The 12,970-nt window shown below is 37.1% G+C and overlaps 1 protein-coding gene across 1 annotated transcript in view; it reads right to left on the reverse strand.

The window, feature by feature from the left end:
• ablim2 (actin binding LIM protein family, member 2) overlaps nucleotides 1-6,325 on the reverse strand; it is a 39,398-nt gene extending 33,073 nt beyond the window's left edge. Inside the window, exon 1 of the mRNA XM_056770712.1 lies at nucleotides 6,089-6,325. Coding sequence (XP_056626690.1) covers nucleotides 6,089-6,104 — 16 coding nt within the window. The 5' untranslated portion in view covers nucleotides 6,105-6,325. The remainder of the gene's footprint in view (nucleotides 1-6,088) is intronic.
• Nucleotides 6,326-12,970: the final 6,645 nt, after the last annotated feature.

The raw sequence follows: 12,970 nt of genomic DNA on the forward strand, positions 1-12,970 counted from the left end.
GTTGTTAGAATAGGACAATATCTGGCTGAGATACAACCATTTAAAATTTAGGAATCTGAGAGTGCAGAAAAATCTAAATATTGAGAAAATTCCCTTTGAAGTTGTTATTCAGGGGCACTGTGGCAGGCCATTCACCCACAAAAATACTTAATATCCTTATGGTTTTTGGCATAAAGGAAATGTCAATAATTTTGACCCATACAATGTTTTTTTGTCTTGTACAAATTTTTATCCTGTGCTACTTAAGACTGGTTTTGTGATCAAGGGTCACATGTATCCCGTGTCTTCTGTTGTGTTATTTGTCAAGTCTAGTTTCATCATGCTTTGCACTAGTTAGAATCTTTTTTGATACCTGTGGATGTAACATTTCCAATTAAACTTACCCGTCGATGTTACCTGTTATTTGTACTTACCTGTGGATAATATTACCTGTCATTTATTTTCTTACCTATGGATGTTACCTGGGATGTTTCACCTGTCTTCTGTGCACCTGTTCTCCCTGAAATAAACCAGTCAACTTCAACTCATCAAGTGGCATCGTCCCTCAGCTTGTAATTGTTACAATGATGTCACAATTATGCTAATTATTGTGTGACGTCATCAGCGCCACCGTCTCTAAATCCTACGGGAAACCACGGCCATGTAGAGAAATTCGTTTTTGATTGTTCTCGTAGGCAAAGACCTATATTTGTCCCTCATTCGTTAAAAATAAATGTTTGCGTATCATGTCATTTGGAAAGACGTTGTGAGGCGTCCTTTTAATTGAATCAACTGTCACTATATAATAGGTGAGATGTTTCTCAATAATTTAATATTTTAATTTAATTATGCTTTCTGAATCTGACAGGTTAGATTATGAGTTACTTTAGTCAATAAAACTGTCAAGATTCACAAAAGAACAGCAGAAGATACAGATAAGGTTTGCCTGCTTACATTTACATTTAGTCATTTAGCAGACGCTATTATCAAAAGCCACTTATAAAGAAGGGGAACACTAAAGGAGCAGTATGTGCAACAAAAGAACAACAATGCATAGGTGCAGTAAAACTGCTCTCAGCCTACCACAGTATACGAAGGTAAGAATATCCTTGTTTTACCATTCATCCAACATTAAACACTTACAATTGACGCAAATGTGCTACACTCTGTAAACTCACACCACACCGACATGTTTTTATAGACCCTTTGAGAGAACTTGGTATTTCTAGAAAAGCATGCAGAGAATGTTTAAGGCTCCTTTGAAGCTAGAACTATTTCCTGCTCTTTCTGGCAGAGTCGAAAACTTGTACTATAATCCAACCTTAAAACACACAATGGCCGTCGCCACTCTAAAGGCTGTATTTAAATGTGGAGACAGGCTGCTTCCACAGCTCAGTTCAGATGAGATAAAACATTTAGCAGATGGACAATTCCAGCGTTATGGATGTGACATTTTCAAGCAAAACTTGAAATCTAAAAACCCTTTATGATAGAATCCAGACATCTGAAAAAACATTAGTCTATCTTTGCATCAGTTTTCTATTTTAAAAGAGAGAAAAATGTATGAAAAAGGACACACGTTTTTGTGGGACATAACGTTGTAGGATTTCTGTGAATTAAAATGTATAAAACAGAAGCAACAAATGGAGATGGGATGCCTTTTCACAGACTTGGTTATTTTATTTTAATTTTCGTTAAGATTATGAAGGAGGAATATATGAAAATTAGAAAATGGACCTGTATGATTATAAATGTTAAAATTCACTTTGAAAACTATGCTTTAACAAAAAATGTGCTTTACAAACTTTAAAAAAGACTTCACGTGGGTATTTAAACCATCAAATATTGACTTATAAGTATTGTGAAAACCTTTGGTAAAAACTTTTCATCTTAAGGTTGATATGTGTATGGAATTGCACACATGATTATGCATTGTGAGGTTATAGCCATGTGAGACTTATACTATAGTATTTTCATAAACAGTACAGTAAATGTAACCCACAGGCCTTCAGATAGCTTGAGGAAAGTTTGATAGGTGCTCTACAGGTGTTTAGCAGAAAGGTTCTTTTCAATAAAGAAAAGAAAGCTTGAGGGGCCATCAAACCTCAAAGAGATCAATGAGATCCAGGGTACACTATAAGACAACACTGCAGTGCTGTTATCAGTTTCTATAAGGAAAGCACAGACCAATGGTGACAAGACCAGTGGACTCATCTATAAGGCTTTTCTTACTTGGTTAATCTATTTCAATATGAAATGGATTATACATGTTTTTCATTAATGCTGCGCTAGAATGTTATGTGAGTTGCTAATCATAAACTTATACAACGGTCACATCATTCAATAATAATGAACATTTTACAATCAAATAAACCTTTTTTTATGTTCTGGCATATACGGCGAAGTTATACTCGAAAAGTAATGTTGTGTGCAATCGTGCATGACATGTATTGATAAAAAAGTATTTAAGGAATAGTTCCTATTCGTTTTTTCTTTGCTAAGCTGAATAAAATAAGTCTGGGATGGCATTAGAGTGAATATGACATTTCAACAGATGGACAAACAGGCATTGCTTGCCTTTTCAAACAAGACAAGACTTTTATACGCTAACAAACTATAATCATGAACATAAGAAAAGAATTTATGTAACTTTATAGGCCTAACCACAATCTTTCTGATAAGCTCCAAACAAAGGTTGAATCACAGAAGCTCTCATAAAATACGATATAAAAACTATCCACTTCTTTCCTTTAATCACAAGCCAAAGATTTGTGGTAGGAAATAGAGGAATAAATAATGATGCCGTACTGTAGTAGTAAGTTCCCTATAACTCTCATAACCTGTTCGGTTCATGCTTTAGATGTCCACATCATACATCACCAAATCCCTTACGATCCCGACCAGCTAAAGGTCAATGCAAGGGAGGGTTTTGTTCCACGTGTCCCTAAACACACACGCACACACTACCCTTTGCATTTGTAGAGACAGTGTCATCCATCTTTATGCATGTTTGCCATAAATAGAGCATCCACTGAACCCGTGGGGATTCCATCATGCCCTGCTGCATTCTGCTTGAGGTCCATGTGAATGCTTGACATGTCTGTGTGTTGAAGTATCTCGGATTTCCACCCCAAAGACCTTCAGCTACCCATTTGACCACATCATTTGAAATTCACAGTTTTTGCAGTAAAGCAGATTTTGGGGTGAGATTGTCATTTAGGAATTCTCATTAATGCCAACACATTCAACCCAAACAGCAAGTTGTTTTAGTTATATAAGACCACTGGTAACTCAAATATTACACGGTGCATATCAAAGCTGTTTGTCGTTCCTTACACCATACGGTGAAGTTTACATTTGCACCTGTCAGCATTCATCTACTGTTCACTACACCTTAACTGAAGCAAACGCGTTCAAGTCTTCCATTTGACCTCAATGTGAACTGATACTTCTGCTGACGTCACTCAAAAAGATGGCAAGAGCCAATGAACAGCATACAGAGGGCAAGAATGAGAAAAATGTTGAAACAGAAGTTACAAAATGGGAGAAATAGTTAAATGAATGCAACAAAAGAGTCTAGAAAAACCTGTTCACATACAACATGCCATATGTAAGTATGTGGGCACCAAAACAACACACCAATAAAGCGACAGCATACATTTGGAAAGTGGTCCCTTCGTTTGTAGCGGTATCAGGGAAAGGTTTATTAAAATGTTGGCATATAATGGCAGGTGTTTTATCCCATTCAGTCAAAAGAGCATCATTGAAGTCAGTCACTTGTGCTGAGGGATGAGGTCTGACTCAGTTGACGTTCATCCCAAAGGTGTTCAGTAGGGTTATTGTGCAGTTTTCATGCAGGCCAGACAAAAAATTGTGCAAGCACACTGCATGGTTGTCAAAAATGCTTAATCTTAAGAAAATCCTTGTGTGTAGCTAATACAGCCAAGCCCATTACTTAGAAGGGAGATACCTTCATTTCGAGACATCATAATAATAATAATTCAAAGAAACAATGACAACAGACTTCAGAACTACACCAACAAAACAGCAATTACTCAAAAAGTCAAGTCGAGTTAGTAAATGTGTAAAATAATAACCAGAAGAAACAAAAACATACATTATATCATTCCAGTATGCAGCTCTTTGTAATTATCTCTTAGTAAATGTCTAAAACAATGTCACAGCTATCCGTACAGACGTTCTTCTGTCTGGAGATAAACGTCTTTTCACAAAAATCCCAAATGATTTTAGATAAAGTTGTTCATTCATCATCAGTACAACAGTGAGGGAAAAATCATGTCTATGAAAAGATGCTGCGGGTAAAAGTCACAGCAAATATGCGCTCCAACAGAGACTTCATGCAAATGTGCGTGTGGGTGAGGTAGATCCTCAACCATGGCAGGCCGATTAAAGGATTTTGAAGCAAATTACACAGTCATAAGCATGGAGTGCCCATTTCGAGGCAATCAAAGTTAAGTCTATTTCACCAGCCTTCTGTCTGGGAGGACTAAAAGAGGAAGAACAGTAATGGATTCAAAGCACTCAATCTAAGCCATCCATAGTGGAAGTGCAAAGGCGAGCTGAACAACAGGACTCAATGCTGCATATTATATTTGCGCACTAATACTTATTGATCTCCCAGTTTTGCACTTTGAAACAACATTATTCTCTGTACGTTCAAATGTACCTCGGGGGCATCGTTCAATTGTGCACAGTAGAACTTAAACTTAAAAAATTAATTCATTACAGTTTAAATCTGCTTAGAGCCAGAAAACCATGAGATGTCGTATTTCTCTTCTCATCACATCGAGATCTTTTGTACTGCAATAGAGCAGAATGAAAGTTTGTTAACTGTCGCAACAATCCATCCAAGAGGCATTTCAGCGTCTACTGAGACTTCAAGCAGTTATTTCATAGATGTGTTCGCCATTGCTTCATGATCTCATAGACAGACAGGTGCCAATGGTTCTGTATGTGATGGGCTCACACACTCACATACACACAAAATATGTGACCGTGCCTTTGAAAACCCAGCCAAAGACTAAATTTCTGACTGTTTTCTGTCTGTCTATAAATCAATGTCAAAGACTGAAATCTATAATGACTGAAATCAAACTTTAATGCATATTATCTCATAATTACATTTACAATCATTTAAATTTCTGACTGATATATCAGCTACAAGGGCAAACGTCTGGAGATGCCTGGCTGTTTGAAGATTTTGATTCTGTTCGTTTAGGCTTATTAAAATACATTACTCTACCAAAAGCCTTGTTTTTGTATTTCTACCTGCTCATAAATTAAAGTCTAATGTATTTTATACCCAATTATTTATAATACAAGTATTACTACATGATGAATCATTCAAAAGCAATTGACTGTCTGCTCTCACAGCCAGACTTCATTTTGTAGAAACATGACAATTAAATCAACTGAAAAGGTTCTTTTAACAAGTATTAAGCATGCAAACTGCAAACAAATATCACATTTTTTAATTGTCACCCAAAAAATAAATCATCTGTCTACCCCTCCCCTCTTGTTTCTCACAAACACACAAGCACAAATATCTATACTCTGGTCCAAAGAGACAGATTGCATGTATGCTCCCTGTGCGCAACAGTGTGTCTTTCTGCCAGAATATTATTCACTAGGGTGGCTGCTGTTGAAATAATAATAAACAACCATAATGTTTGCTTCAGTGCCATAACTAGCAAAAGTGAAAAAGCATCATATTTTAAGATATGAAATACAATATGACATAAATTAAGTTGCAGTTGTGTTTCATCAAACTGTTAGGAAAATGAACCATTGTTTTATCATAGTCAAACTGAAGCAACCAGGATATTTAGGCGGGTTATTGCTATTAAAATCTCAATACAAACTATGTTTACTACAGTGAGACAATTATGGTAACTTTGTGGGTTTATGGATTCATTAAAAATTGCATAAACTAATCTGTAGCAAAAACATGGATCATTTTCAAACCACCAACACCGCAAATATTATCATAAATTCATAACATTACACCAGTTAATGTTCCCACTGGCAAAAACACAAACTCGTCATAATAACATCTAAGACCTGAACGCCAAAGCAAACATTAACGTACCTTTCTCTTCAGGCATCGTATCGCGCAATTATTGTCACTGTCGTCTCTTCTGAAGATATGGACTGAAGTGAATACTCTCTGAACAGATATCCGATGGTATTTCAGTGAAGGGTCTGATTCATGTTAAGGTTGAGCTCATCTCGGTGAGAGCGTCGGAGATACGTCGTACAGAGGTACCGCGCTCGCGCCCGTGTGTCAGAGATACTACAGGAATGAGCAGCAGCAGGTCATATGATTCCCGCCTCAATGTCTGACAGTGCGCACGCTCTTGCTATTGCAACAGTCTATTATAAATAGAAGCGTCTCCATCAAAAACATGACACCCCTGCCCAAATATCCGAGGGCGTTCACCGTATTTTCTCTATGTGCGGGAGTCCAGTCGGGAAAATACAATGTGGAAACAGACTATAAGCATACCAAATATATTATGTAGATTTAAATGTGAATTTTAAACGGAGAGAAAACGGTTTGGTTTTATTTAAAGCACATATAGCTTTCGTTTGATTTGTTATCTATACTGTCCACTTGTTGGAAACCATGATGCTCATATGACGGGAAGATTAATGCACTATTAAACGCTCTCCGTAACGACAAAACTTTGCATTTACTACTGAATGTGGTATGAAAAATTTTCATAATATCCTGAATGAGTTTAAACCTTTGTTAAACTGTTAGTTTTCTTCCATTTTCCATCCCAGTTTTTTCTTTGTGGTGGTTTGAACATCCGTAAAAACAGGAGTTTTAGATGTGGTCATCAGACTTTCACACTTGAGTGTTGATGTTGTAATGAAAGTTATGAAATATAAACAGAGTTTTTACAGATCAAGGAGGAATTTATGAACCGCTGAACATTTCACACACCCAGTCAATTTCATAAATGCATTTATAAGGGCTTGAAGAGGTCAGAAGTGCCAATCTTCACTTCAAAAGCTCCTTACCGTCACTCTGGTTCTCTGTAGCACACTTCACTCTTTGAAGTCTAATCAAAGAACGTTAGGCAATGTCATAATTGGCTCGTGCACTCTTTCGCATGCCCTTCATAAGTTTTGAATAATGATCAGGCATGTGGACAGTCAGCTAGCACCTGTCTGAAGGGTTTGGGTGGTTCATTTTTCTCCTTAAACTAATCTTACAAAACAAAAGGGTGTAGTTGTCAAAATTGATAACTTTGTTGTTAAGCAACTGCTCAAAATGTGCCGGCCAACAAAGGGAAAAAATATGATGAAAGAGCCATTGTTCTGAAGTGAGAGATGGGAAGAGAGTTAAAGTGAGACAAGCTTGGCTTTCAAAGAAAACACATTACATAATTTCCTTCGTATGAATCTGCAAGATAGAGAACATGTGCCAGACTAATCTAAACTCATTTTGCTGTCCATATGGATGATCTATTATTCAAGTTTTGACACCTTGCCGGCGTTGTCCTCTCTGCATCTACCGACATCTGCTTTTACAACTTTGTGTCCGGAAATACATACAGCTTATTTTCAGGGTATTTATTAGCTATATGTCACATTAATTGAGACAGAATTGAGACACACATTAGAGAGAGCTTATGTTCTTTCATAGGTAACACACTACAGAGAGCTGACACAGCACAGCCTATAGCATGCACTCTTCAGCGTCCAAGAAAGCACACACACACACACACAGAAACTGTGTTCTATCAAACTCCACTTTAAAAAGCTCAAATTCTCACTCTGAACCTCTGATACTTTGAACATTATTACCTATATTTCATCATACACCCACTTCGGTGGGCCTTTGATGAGCTAATGGAGAGAGGAACAGAGGCCGGGAAAGAGTAGTGATAACACTGTGATATGTTTTCTGCTCATTCCTCACAAGATTCAAGTTATGAATAATTTATGTTATAAGTGTCCTCTACTCTCACCAAGTAACCGGAGACTTCTTTAAATGACAGCAGTGGGGCTCAGGTGTCAAATCTCAGCGCTCTCTAAGACACACACCAGACTGGATCATGTAAATCCATGCAAGACTGTGGGACACATATATACTGTATTTACTGTACTGAGTAGTACGTGATGAGTATGTTATAGTTCTATGTCAAATTAACGTAAGATGCCTCCGAAATGTCTTAAAAATGTTAAATGTGGTTTGAAACAAAGCCATGAATTATAACATTCTATGAACAATGGTTGAATCATTTTGTTTAGGCAGTTTCACTGATGGTCAGCAAAACATATAGATGGTCTGAAAAAAACTGTTCCCTTTGCTTATTTACAGCTCCTAAGTTTAGAACACTGACTGCCATAACTCCAGACCTGACCTATCAGTTTAACACAAGGATGCTACATTCTGGATGTGTTCCAATAACCTCAGCCCTTTTCTAGTTGCCGTGGCAGGATGAGAGCGGTGATGGGAAGAGGTTCATGACACTCTGCTGTTACATTCCCTTTCCAGACCAAAGATACTACACATCAACGCACACTGCAACACCAATAACTTTATATCGCAAAGACAAATCAAGAATCATGTACTAGTGGTTCTTGAACAGTTTCTTTATAAACCTAAGGTATTTTAGGTAACAGCTTACTTTGAAGGTAATACTAGCTGTAACAGTTCAAACAGTTTCTAAATTTCTAAACACTAAATACTTGATACTAATTATAAATGCACTCTTTTATTCTCCTCATGTTACTTGCTTAATCTTAAGATTTAGACTAGCTGGCAGTCTTTATATACTTTTGTATCAATTGTATTATTTCTTACTATCATTGGGTTTGTGAAAATAGTTGATGAGTAAATTAACTGACACAACAGTGCCTTACTCAGATACCTACTGTATGCAAAGTGACATCAAAAGGATCACAGCAAAACCCTCAAGCATCATGATGAGCACGTACAGGCTGGTACAGTTATGAAAACACAATAAACAAAGCACTCCTTTATTATTTGGAGAGTTAAAAGAAGAAACCAGTGGAGAATATGCACACTGTCACAAGTATGGGTGATGCAGTTCATTGTTTGCCTTTAGGGTAATGTGTGTAAACAAAGACCTAATTTGCATGGAAGTGCATATAAATTATCATCTGACATAATTCTGACCTTATGTATTAAAGTGCATTATATGCACTACACACACAGAAATTGAAGGAAGTGCTGCACAAAATAGGCATTGCTCAATAATATGAACCTGTACACGCTCTAGCGCGAAAAATGGCAAGCATTTATAGGAATGAGTACACAGATGCGGTTCCTGACATGCCATTGTAGAAACACACCTGCTGCTGATAAAATGGCATTTGCTCAGCATGCATCCAAGCAAGGCTCAATTAACATAAGCAGCAGGGTTGATGAACACGTCAAAGATAAAGATTTCAACCACAAAACACACAAAATTTGTTTATACTGCATGTTGTAACCGCCCATAGTGCAGTTACTATGGTACTATGGAATATTATTAATTTAGTCTCACTTTCTTGAGACCTTCATTAGCATAGATAAACCTTCAATTCACCAAAGCATTTGTCAGCTCATCTGAAAGAAAGGCAATACAGACTATTGCCATTAAAACCTCAACAAAAAAAGCAACCTTGAATTACATTTAGGCCCCTCATTATGGTTCATGCTCAGTGGGTAAACCTAGCGGCCATTTCAGTACTTATAAAACCAGGACAAAGGAAATGTCACAAGACCACTCTAGATTTCAGCACAAATTGCTAGTGCCTCTTTCACACACAGCAGCAGTAATATCATCAGATTTTTCTCTAATTCCTACGGCATTGAAATCATACATTCAGTTCACAATAAACCCAGCATTGTCTCTAATAGAGCAGCTAATAAAGTCTCTAACAATTGTTGGGTCACTTAATCTGTCAAAAAAGTTAAAATAACCACACACACAACTAAGAAAAGCGCAATAAATAGGCTTGTTAACTTTTGGAGAGAAAAAAACTAAAACATATTCATTTGATATCAATAACTGTTTTCAAAGTGCCTTAATCCTAAAATGTATTATTAATAAATTGACAACCTGACTTGATCAAAACATGTTGCAATTGACAACCATGGATTGTGCCCACCACATAGTGCTGTGCAGTGATTTTTTGGTATAATATTCTATATATTTTTGAAATAAATTCTAAAGAGCCAGTAAAGTGGTAACTCAACTACCAAAATAAATATTTCAATGAATAATTTGGGACATGAATAAAACCTATGGGGAACCTCTGTTAGTACAACAGAGCCAGACAAAGAACAGCACTCTACACTGTAAAAATTAAAGGTGCCCCAAATATCCTGTTGCATACCAAAATAACCTTAAACTGTATTTTAAGTGCTTCAAAAATTATTTTCATGATAGGGTTATTGGTGAAACCATCTAGTCTTGGTGGTTCTTCCAAGAACTTATAAGTTTTCAGTTCTGAAGTTCTGGAGACACTTTTTTACTACACTCTGGTCCTCAAAGTGCTTTGTGGGTTATTGAAGAAACTCAAATACAAAAAAAATGGTTATTGTAAGTTCCGTAAACATGTAAGTGGTTCCTGGAGAATCTCTCTTGTATAAAACAGCATCTAGAGGAACCCATGAAATAGAGATTTTTAGTGTCCGATTATTTTTATGTTTTTTTAAGAATACGAGTAGTCAAGGGTTAGGTTTTTGGCACCTGCTACGTGAACATATATTTAAAAATCATGCACATGATTAGAAAAGGCTAAACGTAATTTAAACAATTATCAGCAAGCTTGAGATTTCAATTTAGTCTTTATTATTTAGATTATAATAATTGCTGACAAAAAAAATTCTACACGTAGATATAAGTCAATGAAATCTGTTGAAAAATGTAAACGTTGTTGTTGTGCTTTCCATCCAAACAAAGCGCAGCTTTCACAGTACTGTGGCGCTGTTAGCCCATTGTAGCAGCATCATTGCATGAGTTTAACTTTTTTGGGGGGGTTCCTCAGAGAACCACCCCTCTTGAAACGATGTCTTGAGTTTCCCCTGAGGGTTCCGCCGGTGTGGCATTGTGAAGAACCCCAAATGGATCCTCAAAGAACCTTTCATTTTTCTAGTGAGTGAGTAGCAGTCAAGCTTAACTATTACATTAATAAGTGAAGCACTTGTTTCATCAAATTCATTTTAAGACTCAAATGGAATCAAAAGCATCCTAGTCAGGATATGACACTTCTGGATTATATGGCCTAGTTTCACAGGCAAAGAAATGTAGTTTAGTTAAATAAGTACATTTAAGTCTAAATAATTTTATTAAAATGCCTTCGATAAAAACATTACTGGTGCGTCCCTTTCGACAAAACAATGGCACTGATATATTTTAAGATATGTGAGAGCAATTATTTTTTAGTTAAAACAGGCATATACGTTTTAACACCAGGGTTAAATTCAAGACAAATTTCTTTCATCTACATTATTAAACATGCATTCATGCATAACTTCGTTCATATCTAAACATTAGAATTGCAGTCCTCTGGTTGGGGGGGAATTTGTTTATTGTAAATGATTACACATTAAGCAACCACTTCATGAACAGGTAGTACAGAACAGAGGACACAACACCTCAATACAAAAACTGGGACAGCGATCTACATCCCTTAAAATAATTCCAGATTACAAAGCCATATCCAGCCTTTATGCTTAACTTGTTATTTTAAACCACTACCACAAAAGCATGTGAACAACATGCAATTTACCTACTGTTCACTAACAGTGTGAGGACCCTACGATATACAAGAACCTGAATTTCAGCCAGAATATTTAAAATAAACGTGATGACAGTTAAAAGACAATGAGAAAACGACAATTAAAGGGTTAATTTACATTAAGTCTGCTTTAATTTACTCAGCCACATGTCATTCAAGACATAGGTGTGCAGAACATGATATTTGGAAAAACGTTGGTAACCAAACAACATTTTCCCCCATTGTATGGACAAAACCACGGAGATGTCAAAACATATTTTGTGATTTATTTAGCTGTACATGAGGCAGACAAAATAAATGACTATTGTTGGTTGACTGACACCTTAAAGGAAGACTTTAAATCATCATGGAGAAGTAACATCCAGAGTCAATTCAATGTAATCAGCCTTTTATTTCGATGTAGAGTAAATGAAGCCAATGAAACCTGTCCTCCCAGTCGTTTTAAAGACCAGCAGAGGTGAATCCATTTCCCCAACAAGAGTCATAAATAAATACGTTGTGCCCTTTCCAAATACGTGTATAAAGAAAGGCTAAAAACTGTAAACATTTGACAGAAGCACAATTACGCACTCCAGAAAACTATAACAAGGCTGCAATGCAACAATGAGCGCGCGCTAACAGAGCTGGTGGGTGGAACCAGGCTAACGCATACACAAACAGAGACAAATACCCAGCCCGTTATGTTCACCAGTATCTTCATAACAAATTTGCACACCTAATAACACTTACCGGTGCTCATTGTTACCCTCGGACTTTATCAACGGCCAATGTCAAATACGCGTTGGACTAGATCCTCATTCAGCTGTGCACCGCGGAGCCGTCATCTCTGTACATGTCGCAACCCCCAATGCTCAAGCGCTTGTGCCAGGGTGAGAATAAAAGGACCTCGCCAAAGATGCGCACTTTACAGCTCGGCCTGAAGTCGAGATAATGCTGTAGGATCGCCTATAACGTACTGCGCAGCGTCGCGGGCGTATGCACGAACTGGGTGTTGCCGAACGCCAGTGATGCGATGGTGCGTATTTGCCTCAGCACCATCACTACAAGAGCCGGCCAGTACACAACGACATGAAGCAATAGAAGGACTCTGGGAAATTGAGTTCGTGGGGGGAGCAGACACCAAATACCAACCAAACAAGATTAAACATTATTTAGAAGCTGTTTACCAAATGCCACCGATGATAAAAAGGTTTATATTTTAATT

The sequence above is a fragment of the Triplophysa dalaica genome, chromosome 17, assembly GCF_015846415.1.
Source record: "Triplophysa dalaica isolate WHDGS20190420 chromosome 17, ASM1584641v1, whole genome shotgun sequence".
Taxonomy (NCBI): domain Eukaryota; kingdom Metazoa; phylum Chordata; class Actinopteri; order Cypriniformes; family Nemacheilidae; genus Triplophysa; species Triplophysa dalaica.